This window comes from Gekko japonicus, unplaced genomic scaffold (genome assembly GCF_001447785.1).
Source record: "Gekko japonicus isolate JY-2015 unplaced genomic scaffold, Gekko_japonicus_V1.1 scaffold793, whole genome shotgun sequence".
NCBI classification, from domain to species: domain Eukaryota; kingdom Metazoa; phylum Chordata; class Lepidosauria; order Squamata; family Gekkonidae; genus Gekko; species Gekko japonicus.
The window spans coordinates 687,149-708,585 of NW_015167076.1; the positions used below are offsets into that span (position 1 = coordinate 687,149).

A 21,437-nucleotide genomic window follows, 5' to 3' on the forward strand; every position below is an offset into this window, starting at 1 on the left:
AGTTTTTAATATAAAAACAATACAGTGTTTGGTAGAACTATAGTATGTTTATTGGGGAGGAAACTGTATTTGTCTTCTGTTTCAGGCATTGGCAAATTTGGGCTTGTCATCCCCTGGGTGGTCTTACAGGAACTGGACAATTTAAAGAAAGGAAGAATCTTGGCAAATGTTGCTCAGAAGGCAATCCCTGCTGTGCACTTCATCCACATGTGCCTGAAAGACCAGAATTCGAAGCTGTGGGGACAATCTGTGCAACTTGCTTCTCAGCAAACATGTAAGCTGCAGCAAAGGTGGTGTGTTCTGTCAAAACTTTGCAGTATAGCCTGGTGAATGTTGGCACCTCCCTATCTAATCAGAATAACTGGAAAATATTTTCTTACATTTTTGTTTGTAATGTCAGTTTGCTTTATGCCTTCTGAATAACTTGTCAGGCATGAGGCTAGGTGGTGGTGTATCCATTGTTCCCTCTAAACTGTGGAGTCTTGTGAGCCAAAATTCTACTTTGTGAGCTACTAGCATTAAAGTTGTGAGCCATTGATTTGGCTACTGCATAAATTAGTTTGCTCTGGAGCCATCCTTCGTGAGCTAAGACAAAAATGTGTGAGCCAGAGGCCTAAAAACTGTGAGCTAATTCACACTAACTCAGCTTAGAGGGAACACTGGTTGTATCCCAGTCGGTACTGTTTTGTATGGGAGTGGGGAAGAGTTACTGCATTGCCTATGCCTTTGGAATCCCACATTCTGCATTGCTTGCACTGTGTCAGTATGGGCAGTTGACTGCTCACTGTGTCACTTGTAGTAGTAGTACTAATCTTTACTGCAGCCTACAGGCCATACAAAAATCCCAGTTACAATATTCATCCAGATCCATAACCACAAATTAAAATGAAGAAATATAACCATTTACACATGGGATGTTAATTCAGCTTGTATTTCCACAGCAGAAAATAAAAACTTGGCAACAGAGACTGTAACTCTTTGGTTGACTCCTGTCAATAACATTTTTAGCTTCCTCTGATCTGAGGATAGTTTATCATCTCCCAGTATTGGTTCCAAAAGATCTGTATGTACTTGGCTGTAAAATCTACAGTGTAATAACACGTGCCTCAACGACTCAACCCGATTATTAGAACAGGGGCAAAACCTATGACCAAGGCTCCCTCTAAACTGTGGAGTCCTGTGAGCAAAAATTCTACTTTCTGAGCTTACTGGCATTAAAGTTGTGAGCAGGTGATTTGGCTACTGCATAAATTAGTTTGCTCTGGAGCCTTCCTTCCTGAGCTAAGACAAAAATGTGTGAGCCAGAGGCTAAAAAACTGTGAGCTACCTCACACTAACTCAGCTTAGAGGGAACACCGCCTGTGACTGAAGGGAATATTTTTATACCTCCTAAAAAGAGTGCTGAAGGAAGCACATTACAGCTTGCCAAAGTAAATGCATGGCAATACTTTGTAACAGTTCATGTTGATAAGTAGTGCGCATGCTGGTGAGGAAACGTCGGGACTAAATTGAAGAGAAGGGGAGAACACACCCCACAAGCTTTGGACAGGTTTTCTTGAAAAGCTTGACTTCCTTTACACGTGTTAATTGTTAAAATCACTGTAGGTTGACCCCAACAATTTTTAAAAGAGAATTGAATTGAAGAGAAGGGGAGAACACACCCCACGAGCTTTGGACAGTTTTTCTTGAAAAGCTTGACATCCTTTACAAGTGTTAATTGTTAAAATCACTGTAGGTTGGCCCCAACAATTTTTAAAAGAGGCCCACAATGTCTAATTTCTTGTCTATTGGATTAAACCAGGATTGGATATGTGGATCCATGAATAAACTATAACGCAAATTGTTCTGATCCTTAGTTAATAATAATCAGGTTCTATATCTAAAGGTTGCTAACCAGCACATTGTCACTTAATTTTGTATTCCTAGTCCTGTTGAGTTGCTCACTCACATGGTTTACTGTATATCTTATATATGGTCATATTGTGGCTCGCTTTGTTCAGTTTCATAGTCCTGGTCCTGTTGTATTATCAGTTCAGTGGCCAGAGCCAGTGCGGTATAGTGGTTAGAATATCAGAATAGGATCTGGAAGAACCACATTTGAATCCCCCCACTCTGCCATGGAAGCTTGCTGGGTGACCTTGGGCCACTCACACACTCTCAGCCCAACCTGCCTCATGAGGTTGCTGTGAGGAGGAAAGGAGAACAATGTAAGCTGCTTTGGGTCCCTGTTGGGGAGAAAAAGGGTAGGGTATAAGTGAATAAATAAAATAGTAGCGTCCTATACCGTGTGATTACATAATCTGCCTAGATTCTCAGTGAGAAATGCAGGCTATAAACAGGAAAAATAAATAAATTTGCTGATGATTTGCAGCTCTTTGTTAAAGTCATGTGAAGCAGTAGAGATCTTGAACATGTACCTGAAGATGGTATTTCGTTGGTGGGGAACTAATAAACTGAAGCTGGACCAGGTAACGGAGGTAACATTGGTGGATGGTGGATGGTATATGTGTTCATGAAACGTCTAAGAAGGAGTTGCACCTCCCCTTAAAGTTTAGGCTCACAGTGTAGGTTTATAGGTCATGCACTGTTTTTGAATGCACAGGGGCCCCAGGCTTTTAAACTTCTTATTAATGGTTCTTTTCTCCCCCATCTTTTCTGTTGTTGCCCACTCTATGGCAATCGAGCTGTTCTACTGCTGCCAGTTGAATTTTAAGCAGTTGTTTTTAATACTTGGATATTTGTTTGTTTAATGGATTTTATTGATTATTCATAAGCTGTCTTTATTTTCCAAAACTCGTATCCTGCCTTTCTGCCCCCACAAGAGCCACCAAGGTGACTATCAACTTAAAACATACGTAATAAAATCACATTTTAAAAGCATTAATTCCTAGGTGTGTTGGTCCTAAACTATACACAGGGCTTTTAAGGTCAACATCAGCACCTTGAATAGTGCCGGGAGGCAAATTGGAAGTCAGTGTAGATGGTCCAAGACTGGAGGGATATGGTCCCTATGACACCCTCCAGTCAATGTCCTAGCTGCAGCATTCTGTTGACGATTCCAAACACTTCTAAAGGGCAGCCCCACACAGAACACATTGTAGTGGTCTAATTTATATGTAACTGGGGCATACATCACAGTGGCCAGATCTTTTCTGCCCACAAAAGGCCACGGCTGACTAACCAGTCAAAGCTGGTAAAAGGCACTCCTGGTCACAGCTGCCTTCTGCTTATCCAGCAGTAGTCCTGGGCCCAAGAGCATTCCCATACTATGGACCTGTTCCTCCAAGAGAAGTGCAACCCCATCCAGAACAGGTGACACCTTAAACCCCAAGTCAGACCTTCTGCCCACGAGTAGCACTTCTGTCGTTGGGATTAAGCCTCAGTTTATTAACTGCCAACCTAGCAGTTCGAAAGCAAGAAATTGCAAGTAGATAAATAGGTACCACTTCGGTGGGAAGGTAACAGCGTTCCGTGCGCCTTGCTGTTTAGTCATGCCGGCCACATGACCACGGAAACGTCTTCGGACAGCGCTGGCTCTTCGGCTTTGAAACGGAGATGAGCACCGCAACCCTAGAGTCGGATTCGACTGGCTTTCGAGCAAGGGAACCTTTACCTTTACTTTTATTAACCCACTTCCACTCCAAAACTGCCTCCAGGTACTGGTTTAGGATTTCTGCAGCCTCCCTGGGATCAGCTGGAATTGCAAAATAGAGCCAGATGTCATCTGCATGTATTGTTGACAACCTAGCCCAGTTTCCAGTTGTCCTCACCCAATGGCTTCATGTAGATATCAAAGAGTGCAGGGGGCAAGATGGAATCTTGTGGGATCTTGTAGGCCAAGGGGCTGAGTAGCCCCTCAGCTACCACCTTCTGAAACCTGCCCTCCAGATAGGATTGGGACCATCACAGAACAGTGCCTCTCACGCCTAGCTCAGAAAGGGGATCCAGAAGTTTGTTGGTATCAAAAGCTACTGAGAAGTCCAGGACAATCAACAGGGAGTCTCTGTTCATCTCCCAGTGCAGGTCATCCACTAGGGTGACCAAGGCTGTTTCAGACCCATAACCAAGCCTAATCCCAGGCTGGAAAATAATTCACTTCATCCAGGAAAGCTTGAAGCTGTCCAGCCTTCTTGATCCCATTCTGGGGAAAAAGATGGCATAGACATCTGTAAAGTAACTAACTGTTAAATCTTTGAAATTTTTTGGTGGCAATTCTCTAGACACTTGGGAAAGTGCCATTGAAATTGGGACATATTCAGTGAAGGTGTTTGTGTATTTCCTCCTCTCTTGCACATGTGGCTTCTCTCTGTGTTTTCCATTTATTCACCATGATGTTTGGATTGGCAAATGATTAGTGCTGGCCCTTCAAATCAGTATCCACAAAAGTGCATTTCTGATTTTGCTACATTGTCTACCAGTTGGGGCACCAAGGCAAGCCATGGGTTATCACTAAACAGAAAATTGAAAGGGCATCCAAGGGGGGAGCCAGCAAATGCATGAGTCTGCATTTTGTTTCTAATCTATATATCTTCACGCCTAGCTCAGAAAGGGGATCCAGATGTTTGTTGGTATCAAAAGCCACTGAGAAGTCCAGGACAATCAACAGGGAGTCTGTGTTCATCTCCCAGTGCAGGTCATCCACTAGGGTGACCAAGGCTGTTTCAGACCCATAACCAAGCCTATTCACCATGATGTCTGGATTGGCAAACGATTAGTGCTGGCCCTTCAAATCAGTATCCACAAAAGTGCATTTCTGATTTTGCTACATTGTCTACCAGTTGGGGCACCAAGGCAAGCCATGGGTTATCACTAAACAGAAAATTGAAAGGGCATGCAAGGGGGAAGCCGGCAAATGCATGAGTCTGCATTTTGTTTCTAATACTACAGAAGATCCAGAAGAGGGAACAGCTGCAACAAGAACATCATAAAACTAGTGTTGGAGCATCTCACTCGAGTGTAGATACAACTGTGAAGATCAGCCATTTCTTTAGTCTTATTCATTTATGAGCTCATGGTTATTGAATGATTAAGAGGAAATCTGATAAGATTTATGCTTAACTTTCTAACTGTGCAGCTTCATAACAGCAATTCTAAACTGTCACTGGGAAATAAGGAGGATGCTTCTGAGTAAACTTGGACAGAATTAAGTGGTTCATTTCCAGGGTCTTTTGGGTTATATTTGCTCCATGCAAACCATTTTGGATATGTAACAGTATGGAGAAAGATCCACGAGAATTGAAAAAAAGACACTAGTCTTGTAAAACAGATCCCTCAAAGTTCCTGTTGTACTGTTCTACAGCTACATTTGTGGCATGTTGATGACGCTGAAAAAAAAAATGCTACCCTTCCTGATCTCATAGAAGGGATTCTTACTTGCTAATACTCACTTGGTAGCAAAGTCTGACAAATGTGCCTTTGTAGGGATTCCTAGTACACATAAGACTAAAGCTTGGCAATGATTCCATGAAGAAAATTCTGCAACAAAAAGGATTCTGTGCTTTTTCAAGCGGTGCTCACAGAGTTTACCTTGGGAGGGACTACATGTATGATTCAGGCTTGCATATTCCTTCCACCATTTTTCTAATCGTAGGAACAACTCTGAATGAATTGGGTGGTTTCTGTTGTTTCTGAATATGGTGTCTTCATAATAATGCAAGAAGGGGAACGCAGGGACAAAGTATTATCTGATTTTCTAGAGCTCCTCAAATATATTCGTCTATATTAATCACCCAGCTACTTTTAGAACATACTGATCTATTTTTGTTGAATTTATAGATGGCTTCAGTATTGAGAACAATGATGATCGTGTGTTGCAATGCTGCCTGCAGTACCAGAAACTCTTCCCTCAAGCCGAAGTTGTATTACTGACGTAAGTCCTGTGAAAATTACACATTTGTTTTCCAATTGGAGAGCTGTTTTGAGATACAGAAAAGTAGTTCTTCCTACACACACACACACACACACCTTTTAAGAATATTTATGTGATGTATGTCAGTGACCATGAGACAAATCTCTCAAGGTCTAAGCTGCTCCTTATCTGAAAAGCTGGTGGTTCCTTTAGGACTGTTGGGGCAATCTTTTTGAATGCCAAGGAGAACCATGTGTTCCTTAACTAGAGCTCTCCACAAGTCCACCTCCAGTGTTGCCTAGGAATTGATTGAATCAGTGCCAGTCTGTTTGGCCATCAAACCGCTCTAACAAACCACCTGAATCTCCATGGGAAAAATGGTGGTTCGCTGTTGGTTCGGCAACAGCACAACCAAACGAACCAAGTCAAACCAGACCACAAACCAGCCTGGTTTGAGTAAAAATTCAGCTCGTTTTACGGTTCGTGCCCATCCCTAGTCTTATATCTTTCTCTCCTCTGTTTTATCCTCATAACAACCTAGTGATGTAGGTTAGGCTGAGAAAGTGTGAAATTAACGAATAACCAAAATAAAGTATAATTAAGATCCAAGTACTTGCTGTGAGCAAGATTGTTAAATATAATCCTGTCAAATAAAAATAAATGGCCTGTACCCACCTATAGGTCCATTATAAAGCTTATAGAATATAATCTAAACAAATATCAAAAAGTAGACCTGTCTGCAAAGTATTTTGCAGATTGCTCACATTTTGTTTTAGACTATTGTCATGAATGGGGCCACGGTGGCTCAGAGGTTAAGACGCTGGCTGAGCTGCAGACTGGAAGGTCTGTAGTTCGGCAGTTCAAGACCCTAGTGCTCTATGACGGAGTGAGCTCCTGTCTCTGGCCCCAGCTCCTGCCAACCTAGCAGTTTGAAAGCAAGAAATTGCAAGTAGATAAATAGGTACCACTTTGGTGGGAAGGTAACAGTGTTCTGTGTGCCTGGGCATTTAGTCATGCTGGCCACATGACTATGGAAATGTCTTCGGACAGTGCTGGCTCTTTGGCTTGGAAACGGAGATGAGCACTGCTCTCTAGAGTCGGATTCAACTGGCTTTCGAGCAAGGGAAACCTTTGCCTTTTTATTTTCATAAATAGAGGATGTAGCCAGTGAAGATTCTGTTGCCAAGGAAAACTGATGACAGTTGGAGGAAAGAATCCTGTTCATTTTTATTCAGTTGCTAGAGGCTTGATTAGAAACACCAGAGTTGATTTTGGTTTCCTTTCCTTTTCAAGTAGAGGAGAGATGGTAGCACGAATCATAACAATGGGTAGCTAGATGTGTCAGGGGTAATATGTTCTTTTGATTGACCTCTTTGTAGCTTTACCACCTTGATTTTATGAAAGCCAAACAGGCCGTTTACCTGGTGTGACTCACTCCAATAAAAATACAACAGGAGAAATTCCTTCCAAGAAGAGTGGAACTTCATTTGAATAGAGGTGACACCAGCAGAAAACAGCCAAAAGGGTTTGATCAAGACATCATGGCGTTAGCTTTTATAGTATGTAATCAAACATGCGCACTATACAATTTGTTATAGAACTACTGATAAGAGTATCATGTAGAAGAGAATACATCTTCTTCACCCTTCTTTGGGCCTCTCACAAGTTCCCTCTGTTCCCTTATCTTCCCCATGCCTAACAAGCAAATGTTACTGTGGCCTTCAACACAACTGCCACCGAACAATGATTTTAGTCTTCAGCATGTTTCTATGCACAGGTTTATTCTATTCTTGTATGTTTCTAGCCTAGTTATGTGTTAGCAAGCCAGCAGATAAGCTTTTTGTTTGTTGAAACACACAGACCATTTGTTCTTCTGTACTCAGTCCAAGAATGCTCCTGTCTCTTTAGAAAACAGTATCGAAGTTTACAAATTTGGGTGAAGGCCCGGCCTAATATTAGCCATTGCCAGCAGCTCTGCAAAGTCTATCAAAATGATGTTATTACTGCTCATCATTATTCAGTGCTTGAGTTCTTCCAAACCCCGTTTGGGGAGGGCAGGGTATAAATCTAATAAATAAATAAATAAATATCTATATTAAGTTGTCCTGGCTGCTTTTTTAAATTCCTGGTTTTATCCCCATTGCTGTATTAAGAGGAGGGCTTTGACAGGTGTACGGTTTGTCTTGCTTATGACAGTTCCAGGTCTGCTGCATGGCACAATCTATACAGAAAGAGAGCCCAAAGAATTCCGAATCTTTCTTGTACAAACCTGGGGAAGGAGAATCACCAAGATGTACCCCCCTTCTATAGGTGAAAGCCTTAGTAGTGACAGCTAAGTTGTTATCCCTGGAGCTTGAAGCGATGGCAAGAGGGGATTGGTGGGTGCTGGTATGACCCCTTCCCTGTGACACCCCCCTGAGAGGCAGTGCTGTGCATGAGGCTACACCCTCAGAACAGGATGGTACAACTCCATATTGGTAGAAGACCTGTAGCTAGAAGTCACGGACTGTGCTAGTTGCAATTGCTTGGTTTGAGTTTCAGTTGACTTCACTGGAGGCTGTCATCAAACCAGTTGAATAGGTCCAATCTGCTACTTGCCCACTGGATCCTTGTTGATACCATGAGCTACAAGGTGCTTATGAATTTGGTCAGTTAAATGGTAAGTTTATCATTATCACTCTCTGTTTTAAAGGAAATGGTGGTCATGCTGTAGCTGGGGGGAAATCCAGCTTAGATCCAGCTTATCTAAATAGTGATAGACCTAGCTTGCTGTTTTGGACAAGTTGTTGGAGGATCAGCTGCGGTTTCTTTTGAATGACAGTGATTATCTTGTTCTGTTTCAATTAACTTTCAACCAGATGTTGGGAGGTAAGCAGAAATGAGCACACAAGACCATTGTTTCAGCAATTGTATTATTTATCAGTATCTTTCTAGGCACAATTGAAGGTTCTACTTTTTGACCTTTTAAAGTTTGAGACAGTCCAGACCCAAAGGACCTTGGAGAGTGCTTGCTTCCATATGAATCCTTCTACTCAATCTGCCAATGAGGCACTGTTGAGGGTGTCCATTTAGAATGGGCACAAGATTAGCATTCAGCAGCAGCAGGGCATTTTCACTGGTTGCTGAGAGGAATTGGCTTCTCTGGGAGGAATTTATCCCCTTCATTGGCATCATTTTCCAAGCGGGTAAAACTACTCTTTTCCACTAGGACTTTGGTGTTAAATGAGCTGAAGGTCTGAGGATACATCTGTTGCTGACTTCCGTGTCTTTATTTCCATAGAATTTTTAAAGATTATGTAGATACATTTTTAATTTTTATGATTGCTTTGTGAACTGCTCTGAAAATGTATAACCCTGTATAAAACTAAAATAAAGTGATTTCGGAATAGAATTTGGGACTCTGCTCATCTTTGGAGAATCTGAACAGGTCGCTAACGAAGTACATGACTTGTGCACATCCTCCCTGTCTCTCGCAGAGTGCAGAGAAATGTGTATTGTGTAAAGAACAGGGATTTGTCAATGGCAACTCATGTTGATTCTGTAGAAGTTCTTTCTTTAAATGGATTCAAGTGTATGCAGAGCAAGTCATCATAATAGACATTGGCTCACATCTACCACAGGATGAAACAGTGTTTGTCTTCCTTCCCATTCCAAGAACACAAAACAAAAGCAGTTTTCTTTCCACAGGGATGATAAAAACTTGTGCAATAAGGCCCTCGTGAGTGAAGTAAAGGCGCTTAGGAAAGCAGAGCTGGTTACTGCCCTCCAGAAGGTGGCTGTAAATAGTGCCGCTTGCAGCACTCGGTTGCAATCAGGAAAAGGTTCGTTTTTCTTAGCCCATTGTTTAAGTGCCAAAACAGTCTGAACTGACTAATATTTTAGTTTGCAAACAACCCTTTCGGTGTGGGGGGCGGGTGTCTGGAAACTTTATGTATGGGATGAAAATGTCTGTCCACCCACTAACCTTCATTGTTTCCTACAGTGCTAATAATTCTACCAGATGTTAGCGCACAAGGGATAGAATTCATAGACTTTGCTGACGTAAGCTGGGGATTCTTTAGAAATTATAAGAGAAGGGAAAAGTTTAGAAATTTTACTGCATCCCTTCCAAACTCCTCCTCCTCCAAGATTCTGTAAGCTCTTAGGGGCTTAAACATGTTGATTCTCCCCCACCTCCCCCTTGAACTAATGCTTGGCTGCTGCCAACATTTTATGCCTCCTGGAATATGTTCATTCCTCATCAGGCTACCTTGTTTTGGTTAATTTACAAGATTACATTTTTCTGCATATCTGGATCAATGTTCCCTCTAAGCTATGGAGTTCGTTGAGCAAAGATTCTACTTTGTGAGCTACTGGCATTAAAGTTGTGAGCAGGTGATTTGGCTACTGCATAAACTAGTTTGCTCTGGAGCCATCCTTCCTGAGCTAAGACAAAAATCTGTGAGCTGGAGGCTAAAAAACTGTGAGCTAGCTCACACTAACTCAGCTTAGAGGGAACTCTGGATTGTGCCCCAAGTATGGAGAGACCCTCCACTTTGCCTGTGGGGTGGCTTGGTTTTGCTGCTTTTCCAAATGCCACAGTGGCCAGCCACTTTGGTATTAGATGTACATAATATCCATTATGCCTCCTGAGGGCTTATATAAGGGCAAAGGACAGGACATAACAGCACTTACCAACTGTATAGCATGCAGCCTCAGAGAACAGAAAGAAAAAGCAGCCCTGTCTACAGAAGAGCAAGTAATTAATTCCACTGCAGCTGTAACGGAAGGACAACCTAAGCACTGTAATAGAGCATTGTGGCTACTGCAGAAACTTCTCTTCCCATTCCGTACTGTGTAATAGCTGGTGGAGCATCACCCCTAGCCTCCATGTCCATTTTGAAGAGTAAGATGAAGAAACTGTACCAAAATTATCTGAAGAAGTGAGCAGTGACTCACAAAAGCTCATTCCCTGCCACATATTTTGTTAGTCTTTAAGGTGCTACTGGAATCTTGCTCTTTTCTACCACAGTACCAAAGTACTGCATGAAACGACATTTGGGTCCTAACACTAGTTCTATGGCACGAGCTATTCCTTGTACTATTACAGGATTTTATGTGCATTATTCAGAATTCGGTTATTTTTCGCTTAGCAGCATATTAGAAACTGTATGAGCATCCATTTTTATTTAAAACGTTGCTAAGCCTGTTTTTCTCCCAGACAACTGGTATTTCTGTAGATAACTGATTTCCAAAAAAGAATCTTTAAAGCAAACCAGCATTGATGGCAGTGTAGTCATGACCAGAGGCTATGAATGGAATGTAATAATCCATTGTCTTACCTGCACTGTGAATACATTCAGCTGAATAAGCTTAATATCCATTGTACTTGCTTAACAGATGCAGAGCCCCAGAACCTTAGAGAGAGGTCTACTGACCCTCTTTCAGGCATTATTTGTGACCTTGAAAAAAGCTTGGGAGAAGTTTTGTCATCTATATTGCAAACAGAAATGAAGATTGCTTATGAAGACTTGTGGACAGAGGTGATTACCTTTTAGTATGCAAACAAAATAAACATGATTAAAAATGAAACTATAATGTTAACAGATATTACTATTACAGCTTAGCTATAGAGAACTGTTAAAAGTACATGTATATTTTATTAGTAGTTCACATCAGTTCTAGCAAAACAGGGCAAGTGGCAAGCATCTACTTGAATCCAGAAAGTTAAATCTAAGATGTTTGATCTTTAGTGTAAGTTCCTCAGGGCAGGGACTCATCTTTCTTGCTTTTGATGATTTTGCAATGCATGTTGTATGCTGATGGCAGTGAACTGATTCAGACTTAATGCCAGACCACAGTTTGTTGTTAATGACTGAGACTTAGGCATGTGTGCTTTCCCCCTCCCATTGTGCACTCTGATTCTCTCCCTGACTGCTTATTTTATGGAGCCCTGTAGTTTACCATTACAACTAGCAAGGTGCACATAGCATCTGCTCTCCAAAGCACATTTTTTTTAAAAAGAGTTTGAAGCTGGATATTACTTGGCTTCAACCACCTGGGTTCTGTAGAACTGCATCAGGGAGAGTTCTGGCTATGCTCCCATGAAAACTAAATCTTTCCAAAGTAGGGAATCTCTAACGCTGTTAAAGTGCTAAAATGTAAGCGTTGATCAGCTGTCTTCATCTAGATTTACCTATAGAGAAGTCTGTGCTGCAAAATGAACTGTGTGTGCTGAGACAAGTTCTTTTGTCTTTTATCTAAAATCTTCTGTAAGAAAAACTGAATTCAGCAGCCCGCACAGCGTGAAGTAGAATGGGAAAGATTGTAAAATGTATTTCATTGTGGATAATTTAAACGTGCTATTGAGAATATTTCTTCGTTTCACTAGTGAGTGCCCTGCCCATCCCTGTTACTAGCAAGCCCCTGCTCCAGCCACTGGGAATGTTAACCATCCTTTTTAGCTGCTTAGATTTCAACATGTGTTACCCACAACACTATCAAGCTATACCTTGCAGCTTTGAATGAAAGTCAAGATTATCAGGAAGATGAATTCTGGATTTAGTGTCACATTCTGCTCTTTTTTTCTTCTTCTCAAGGAATTGTGGCTCTGACACATTTCTTTTTGGTACAGGGTACTCCAGTCCTATGTGCCTGTAACTTCTTATCAATACATTCCCCAATCTTTGTAAAGGGGGGGGGAGGGTAAAACCTTCAAGCATCTTTTTTGGGTGGGGAGAGGTGGGTATCTGGGGTTGTATTCTATTGGTTTTACATTGTAAAGTCTTGGTTGTGACTTGTAAGACACCTTGAGCCATGAGGAAAACCTAGATTTAAATATGTTAATAAATAAATACGAGATGGTGTAAATCCAAGCATTTCCATGATACCTCAAGGATTTCAGGTAATGGGCAACACTGGATGTTTCGATTACCTATTCCAAAATATTTTAGGGATAGTATAATTCTGGTCTCTACAATGTAATTTCTGTTGGAAGAGGAGGCATCTATGCTGCTTGGTGGTCCATTCCCGAAAGGGGCATCCTTGATTGTATTTCCCTGCAGTGAGGCAGGAGGAGAGAATCACTGTTACCTTAGTAACAGGGTTCTGACACAATATCTGACTCAATTCCAGAAATGCAAATCTTATCACCAAGTTTTAATTTCTTCTTTTATAGGTAGTGTATCGTACGCCTCCATGGACTTTAGCAGACCTACTAGAGTGTTACAAAAAACACTGGATAGCTGTTTTTGGACAGATCATACCAAGAAGCTTTCTTTCAACCATTGAATATTTATCAACACATCTCTGTAAAGGTAGGAATGTTTGCATTGACTCGTGGGAATGCTGTGTATTTTATACTTAAAAGTCTGAATCAAAAGACATGTTTAAAATACCTAAATTGGCATACAGGCATGTAGCCATGTTGGTCTGAAGCAGCGGAACAAAGTTTGAGTCTAATGGCACCTTTAAGACCAACAAAGTTTTATTCAAGGTATAAGCTTCCGTGTGCATACACACTTCCTCAGATATAGTGAAACAGAATTTCCTCAAGCCCTACATACAGGAAGATGGGGGGCCCGCCATCAGGAAGGGCCAGTCAGAGCCAAGATGCATGAATGAAGCTGAGATTGTATAAAAGTGGTGGTAAGATGAATGAGCGGCAGCAAATTAACGCACAGATGTTGAGAGCTAACAGACAGATTTAAGAACGAAGGCACCCCCAAGACCAACCAAAAAGAAGAAGAAGAAGAGATTGGATTTATACCCCGCCCTTCACTCAGAGTCTCAGAGCGACTTACAAACTCCTTTCCCTTCCCCTCCCCACAACAGACTCCTTGTGAGGTAGGTGGGGCTGAGAGAGCTCTGACAGAAACTGCTCTTTTTCAAGAACACCTCTGACAGAGCTATGGCTTGACCAAGGTCATCCAGCAGCTGCAAGTGAAAGAGTGGGGAATCAAACCCGGTTCTCCCAGATTAGACTCCGCGCACTTAACCACTACACCAAGCTCAACCCTGGGCACATGCATGAACAGAGAGCCTCTGCATGTGTAGATGCACACTTCTTCAAACACACTGAAACAGATTTCCTCAGATATTACATACAGGTGGAAAGGGTTGGTTGCCAGGAAGAGCTAATTAGAGTCCAGATGCATAAGTAACCAAGCAATAAATACAGCTAAGATTGGAACAACATGTTTGGTAAGACATGTAAATACCAGCAAATTGGCATACAGGTAATAAAGAAGTTAATAGCAGGTGTGAGAACTAAGTTTGAGTCCAGTGGCACCTTTAGGACCAACAAAGTTTAATTTCTGGGTATAAGTGAGAACTGAGTGGTTTTGTTTATGATGCCTTTCCCACCTCGGATACTCAGAACTGTGGTTCTGTGAGGGAGCGATATGTCTCCAGGAATTCCCAGCACCTAAAAAATACTAAAATCCAAGTTATTCTGCAGAAGTCATAAAACAGTTTTCAGACTGGTTACAAGCTTTGTTGAATGAAAATTGGAGGTGGTCTTGGGAAATGCACTCCTGATATAGAAGGGTATTACAAGACCCAGGGTTCTCCTGACCCAGTCAGGCCTTGTTTGAGGTGATTTGACACACACACACTCACACACCCCGTTCCTTTCCTGGAATCCTGGGATAAATCCCCTCTTTGATAAAGTACAGAGTCTAGGCTTGTAGAACACGCCAGTTAAAGCAACAAATTTTATTAAAAGAGATTAGAAAAACAGTTCAGCCTTTAAGCAAGAAAAGTAAGTTGGTGCTATAAAATAACAAATCTAGCTTTCTACATACATTCATGTACTTGGAGACATGTAAGTTACAGCAGCATTAGGTTGGTGCAGTGCAAGATTCCTGGGGGCCCCTTCCTGATGGTGGAAATGGGCCATCCTGGTAAAAGGACTCCTTGAGGCAGGCTAATGTACATGCAAAAACATTCATTTTTCTGGTGTTATTTTATAGAGCACCTGGGCAACTGCCCTCTTGACCAGTTTAAGCCAATCTCTAACATGATCCACCACATGCTTCTCAATGCTTTTGGAATAAGGTTTCCCCCTCCCAACTGAGAGTACTTAAGCAGTTCACTTTGATATGTAGGTGATACCCCAACTGAGAGCAGTTAAGCAATTGCCTCTATATGCAGGTGATACCCAACTGAGAGCAGTTAAGCAGTTCACTTTGACAGTGGCTCAAGTGGTTAAGATGCTGAACTGCAGGCTGTGGAAGGTCGGTAGTTCAGCAGTTTGAGACCCGAGTGTGCCGCATGACAGAGTGAGCTCCCGTCTCTAGTTCCAGCTCCTGCCAGCCTAGCAGTTCGAAAGCAAGAAATTGCAAGTAGATAAATAGGTACCACTTCAGTTGGAAGGCAACAGCCTTGGTGTTTAGTCATGCCGGCCACATGACCACGGAAATGTCTTCGGACAGCGCTGGCTCTTCGGCTTTGAAACGGAGATGAGCACCGCAACCCTAGAGTCGGATTCGACTGGCTTTCGAGCAAGGGAAACCCTTTACCTTTACCTTTGATGTGCAGGTGATAACATTTTTTGGCTTGAGCAATTGTTATTCTTCCTGCTTAGATAGTACAAACAGTAAAAGGACTATTGCCTTGGGATTCTACAACAGAGCAAATGTCAGATTGATCAATATAGGGAAGGCACCCTTTCATGACAGGTACCTACTGATGGCTCAACAGATTCCACCTGTACACTGCATGTCTAACACTCAGCAGATTCCACCTGTACACTGCATGTCTAACACTGACTTAACTATGTTTTAGTCCTACCTGCTGTTGTGTAGATTCTGGAGATAGTGAATGCAGGTAGGGGAGCTGCAGAGGGGAGGGGTAGTAAACTTACTCTGTTCTGCCTCTTCCTTCATAATAAAGCAAGGGCTTGGACCCTGGCTGAAGTTCAGTGCTCTGTCCACTGCGTCTCCACTAGATTTTCATCATAATACCTTGTGCCTTAATGGCTTTGTGTTTCCTGCTGTTTGATTCAGTTCAGTAGCCTGAGTTCTTGAGATGGTTCAGCTTTCTGAAATGTGTAATGTGCCTTCAAGATGGCAGTTAAAGCTTTGGCCCCAGAGTTGGGCTCACTACTAGGTACACTAGATTTCCCGGTTCAGTATTCTGGTATCAGCAGCCAGGAAAAAACTTCTCCCCTCCTATCTTGGCGCATGTTTGGCTGGTGCTCAAGAATGGAAGGGCATGCAAGACGCAACTCCTACTGGATGGCTTATCAGGTTCATCAAACAAGGGATTCCAAGCCCCACCTCCTAAAAATGGTTGTAGCTAGCATGTGGTGATTAGCAGGTCATTAAAGTAGGAGGCTCTGTTAAGCCCAGGATCTCTATGAGATTTGGGCATGTATTAGATTGGGGTCCCCAGTCTCTGTTGATCCTGTGGTAACTTCTGGAATTTGGGGAAAGGGAAGTAGACACCACCACAAAATGGCTGCCATGGGGTGTTGGGGCCAGTGAGAAGGTTGGAAGCCAGGCATGGAGGAAGCTGCAGCTGTGAATGGGTGCTCTCTGCAGACCCAAAAGTGATGCCTCCTTGGTTGTTAAGAACCTTCTACACTGTCGTGGTGGAGGAAAGCCAGGGCTGGCTTCTTGCTTTGGAGAGAGATGCATTGTCGAAGTAAAAAGGCTCCAGGAAATACATTGGCAATGCTATGCTGGGAATCGCTGCATGCAGTTAGTGGGAAAGCAGCGTTGAGTGTCTTACTTTTGTATTGCTGCTCTTGAAGCGGCGGTTATATGTAACTCATCTGAGAATTACCGTATTTTTTGGACCATAAGACTCACTTTTTCTTCCCAAAAAAGTGGGAGGAAAAGTGAGTGCGTCTTATGGACCGAAGGTTCAGAATATTTTTTCCCCTGTTTTCCTCCTTTAAAAACTAGGTGCGTCTTAAGGTCAGGTGCGTCTTATGGTCCGAAAAATACAGTACTTTGTGGTTATGTTTGCTTTTCACTCCCTGATCACCTTCTGTCATTTCTTCTCTTTAGCGACCTCAGCTGAAAAGATTAGCCATGCGACGACCGAGCAGGTGCTTCAGGAAACCAAAATGTTGTTGGAGATGTTCAGCTTAAGATCAAACTATGATGGTGCCCTTCCACAGGCCTTTGCTTCAGTGAATAAACTATGTGAGACTCTCAAGAAGGTTAGAAATGCTTTCGACATAAGTTCAGCTCACACCTAACAGCAAACTATTTTAATGTCTAAGCTCTGGGTTTGTGCGTGCCCTCTTCTCCCGTCTTAGGTCCCCTCTTGAGCCTCCTGTTAATACAGCGATTGTACTTGCAAGTTAGTGAGCATTTGCTGTTGCAGCCGAACTGGTAAAGCCAGAGCTTGCCTGGTTTGGATGGTATAGGACGCTGTGGTTTGCCAAAAAAGAAGCCGCACCAGAGAGAATCCAAATAAGAGGATGGTTTGGCATTATTCTGAGCTTCGTCCATAAGGAACCAAAGTGAACGGCTGGCTGTGGCATCATGAGTTGCTTTCTCTGAATACCTCTTCTTTGCTGCCAGTTTCTCCCAGCAGATGGACTGAACAAAAGCAGACAGGCCAGCCCTGACACGGATAGCCCGATCTCATCAGATCTCGGAAGCTAAGCAGGGTTGACTCTGGCAAGTACCTGGATAGGAGTCGTCCTTGGAATAAGAACAGTGAGGAGATTGGGGCAGGCTTTATTCAGCCACCTCTCTGAATATCCTCCAGGCCCCCAGTAGAGGGTCAGTCACTAGAGGTTGCCATGAGGACGCACTGACACACACATGCACATATGAACAAAAAAAGAATACCAAAAAGAAAAAGCAGGCAGGCGACACTTATTGCACCACTATGAGAGGCTGCTTGGATGCTGTCCCATGTGCTCCTGGATGGGACGTTTTTAGCTTTGGTTGCAGTGAAATTATTGCCAGGTTCCCCACGTGACTGTAATTCTTTATGGAATGTGTGGAGTTTGCTGGAGCCTCTCCTCCTCTGTGTCCCCCCCCCACACACACACACACCGTGTCTGGGGTGGAAGTTATTTTATTTAAAACCCCTGTTTTTTTCCCACACCCCCCCCCCCAGCTGCTTTGTGAGTTATTTAAAACCAACAGTAATGAACCTTTCATAAGCAAAATGTCAGAGGATGCTTGGAGGCATGTAGTTCCTTTTAAAGGTTCAGCTCTTTCAAGCTGAGTGTAAATCTGTTAACTTTGTGACTTGTGTGTGATATTTTCAGTATTAAGGGAAGCTCATGCTATAGTAGCTGCCTCACAACTATAAACAGGTACACATCTTTCTCCCTTGACTAACAGAAGTTAATGCTTCATCAAAGCATTACATATTTTTAAGAGAATGAGCTGTTCTTGGCACACAAGTATTGGGTGAAACCTTTTCTTTTAGAGTCTTTGCTTTGGACGTCTCTGCTATGAATTTTACCATAGCAGTATTGTTAATCTCTTCTGACCCAGTACATTTACCGCTTGCTTGCTCATTTCCCCCCAAGATTAAGACAGGTACTGGACAGAATTCTTCAGAAGCTACCTGTGAAAAAATGGAAGATATGACTTTAACTCAACATACTGAGGCAAGAACCGAGTCACTACCAACAGAGCCACTGGCTCAGGGAAATAGGCGCCAAGAAATCTGGTCTGTCCTTGAAAGTGTCTGGAACACAATGAACCTATACAGGTAATAGACCTTTTTTTTCTTCCAGTGTCCATGGGCCTGGCTTTTGTTAAGCTTACCTATAATTTGATTACAGCAACGCTCCTAAACCTCACCTTTTGTGCTCTTCCCCACACTTTCTGCAGGTCACTATTGAAGGTGTAAACTTCTTGTGGCAGGCTCCTCTTTGTTCAATTTCTTTTGTTACGCTTGTGTCCTTCTCTAAGGCGCTGTGTGCACCAGTAGCACTCTGTAAATAATAATTCTGCATGTAGTGGCAACACCAGCAGTCTGAAAATAATTTTAAGTAGGGATGGATGGCCATCATTTCTGATTAGGGCTGTTCCTAACCACTGGGTGTCATCGTATGCTTGTTCTAATTTTTCACATCCTTCTTCACTTTGCAAGCCTTGGGGCTACTTCTCCCATTATGGGTTTGCCCCAAAGCATGCAGAATGCAGCAGCAAACGTCTGGGTTTACCTGTATGATTGCAAGCCCTGTTTAAATTTTACACCTTAAAGGTCAGTGCAAAAAATCTTACAGTTGATTCCAGCTGTGCATATATTAATGATGATACTTTACTATCTTTACCATCATATCACCATTGTTGTGGTAATGGTTTTAATACTCTAACATGTATTTTATATTGACATTTATATTGTTGTTTTATCTATTGTTGTCTTATGTAAGCCGCCCTGAGCCTGCCTCGGTGGGGAGGGCGGGATAAAAATCAAATAAATAAATAAATACTTATGGTTTTCAGAATATAGCTTTTGTGGTGTTCAACATGTGTTTGAAATATCCTGGTTTTCTCTTACAGCAGACCTGAAATTTAGCGCCAGTGTTTATCTCCGTTTTGCAGAGTGTGGTGTATGAGTCAGAGAAAATGGCTTGCCTAAGGCCCTTTTGCTGAGATGAGATTTCAATCACTGATCTGTTGAATCACAGCTCATTCTCTTAACCACTATACTACACCAGCTCTGGGCACCCTTTGCTGATGTGCAGCTATGTGAACTGACCCCATTAAAAGCACTATGTGTTCTGAGGAAATAGGAGTTTCACATATGTATCGTACTACTTCATATATATAAGGCACCATGTGATGTTGAAGTGAACCAGTTGTTTGACCTTTGTGAAAACCTAAAAAACAGCTGTGCAGCAACCTCCAGTCTAGCATAGGATTTGATGGCAAGGGAAGTACCATGGAACAGGGGACTGTGATGCACAAATTGCCACCATGGTCTTTAATGATATATAACAACAAGTGGGGACCCACAATACTATCGGGAGGGGGAATCCTCCATGTTTTAATTATATGTGTGTCCTATACATATACATATATGCAAGGTATGTCCTATACATACCTTGCATAAACAAGCACAAAATAAAATTGTCAAAGAAGCAGCCCTACTGTGACTGCAGTAGTAAACTTATTCACCAGAACATTAATGGGAGCAGAACTTGGGTGGTCAACCAGGCCTTTCTCAGCAAATGAAATAGGCTTGTCTGTCTCCTTCCTTCCCTCCCTTTGTCTGTATTGTAGTACCTTGCTTCTTCAAAATCAGTCTCACCCTTTTGCCTTCCTTAGGCTTGAAGTTTTCCAGAAGCTGGATCTCAGTGCAATAGACACCGTTCAGTACAGGCCGTCGTTCAAAGAAGCTTTCTTAGGCCTGCAGGAATTAATGGCAGCTGTGAATGAAATTCTTGCAGGAATCCAGCAGTAAGTGTGTGTGTGTACTGAGCACAATAGAATGCTTGCTGAGGTTTAGTATAGCAGTGTCTCAGTTATGTGTTGGTGATTACGTAGCCTGTGGTGATGTGTTAATTGCAGGCACTGGAAATATCTGTTGTCCTTCTATTATGACCTGTTGGCTAGCAACTATCTTCTTTTCAATGCAGACTCTTGGGCTTTGCGATGAAAGGAAACTTCACTGTAATGTAGTGGAACTCACATTTCTGAAGGCAAGAAGATGTGATGTGCCTGAGGCTAATGTTTTGTTTCAAATATAAACAGATGTCTTCTAATACAAATCCCATTGGCAACAGTAACTGGGCCAGCAAAGGACTGACGCAATGTTTTGTAGTCCCAAAGCTCTCCCAAGAGCCTGAAAAGCCACACCAGCCTGAGCAGGGAGCAGCTTATGAGGCTCTAGTGCCAGCAGGAGTCTGAGACAGGCAGGCGGAAAAGAGGCAGGCACTCCAGAAGGGCACGGAGAAGCCAGGAACAGGGTCTGGAGCCCTCTCTGAGTATCCCGTGGGCTTCGGAATGGCAGCAGAAGCCAGAAGGATCCCAGCCTGAGAAGCAACTGTAGCACTTAACATGAGATAGTGCAGAGATGTAGCATGTGAAAGGAAAATTGTCTAGAAACACAGATGTTGGAAGTAACATATTGGTTGGTGGATCGGATTGTGAGCTTGTTATACATAAAGGTGAAACTAGTCCGGGGCACCTTAAAAACGAACTGTTGCAGGAGTAAGCTTTCATCGGTCTGAGCTCAGCTCAACTTCATCAGATCTGGTCCATGAAAGCCAGTGCTAGAATAAATTTCCTTAAGGTGTTGGCTGGACTCCTTTTTTATTTTGCTGGATAATGGCTAACTTGGCTACCCATATAGATTAATCCTTTTTAAAAAGACTTGTTCCTTGTAGATTAAAGGTAAAGGTTCCCTTGCTCGAAAGCCAGTCGAGTCCGACTCTAGGGTTGCGGTGCTCATCTCCGTTTCAAAGCCGAAGAGCCAGCACTGTCAGAAGACGTTTCCGTGGTCATGTGGCCGGCATGACTAAACACCAAGGCGCACGGAATGCTGTTACCTTCCCACTGAAGTGGTACCTATTTATCTACTTGCAATTTCTTGCTTTCCAACTGCTAGGTTGGTAGGAGCTGGAACTAGATGTTATGTACTACCTTGTAGATTAGTGGTACATAAATGTCTTCTGCCATCT

The 21,437-nt window shown here is 42.6% G+C and overlaps 1 protein-coding gene across 1 annotated transcript in view; it reads left to right on the top strand.

Moving 5' to 3' along the window:
* The window catches only part of SWT1 (SWT1, RNA endoribonuclease homolog), a 50,286-nt gene that overhangs the window by 19,255 nt on the left and 9,594 nt on the right, over positions 1–21,437 (top strand). Inside the window, exons 9-16 of the mRNA XM_015412776.1 lie at positions 86–274; positions 5,776–5,869; positions 9,536–9,669; positions 11,228–11,370; positions 13,005–13,143; positions 16,843–16,997; positions 18,333–18,517; positions 20,083–20,214. Of these exons, the coding sequence (XP_015268262.1) occupies positions 86–274; positions 5,776–5,869; positions 9,536–9,669; positions 11,228–11,370; positions 13,005–13,143; positions 16,843–16,997; positions 18,333–18,517; positions 20,083–20,214 (1,171 nt within the window). The remainder of the gene's footprint in view (positions 1–85; positions 275–5,775; positions 5,870–9,535; positions 9,670–11,227; positions 11,371–13,004; positions 13,144–16,842; positions 16,998–18,332; positions 18,518–20,082; positions 20,215–21,437) is intronic.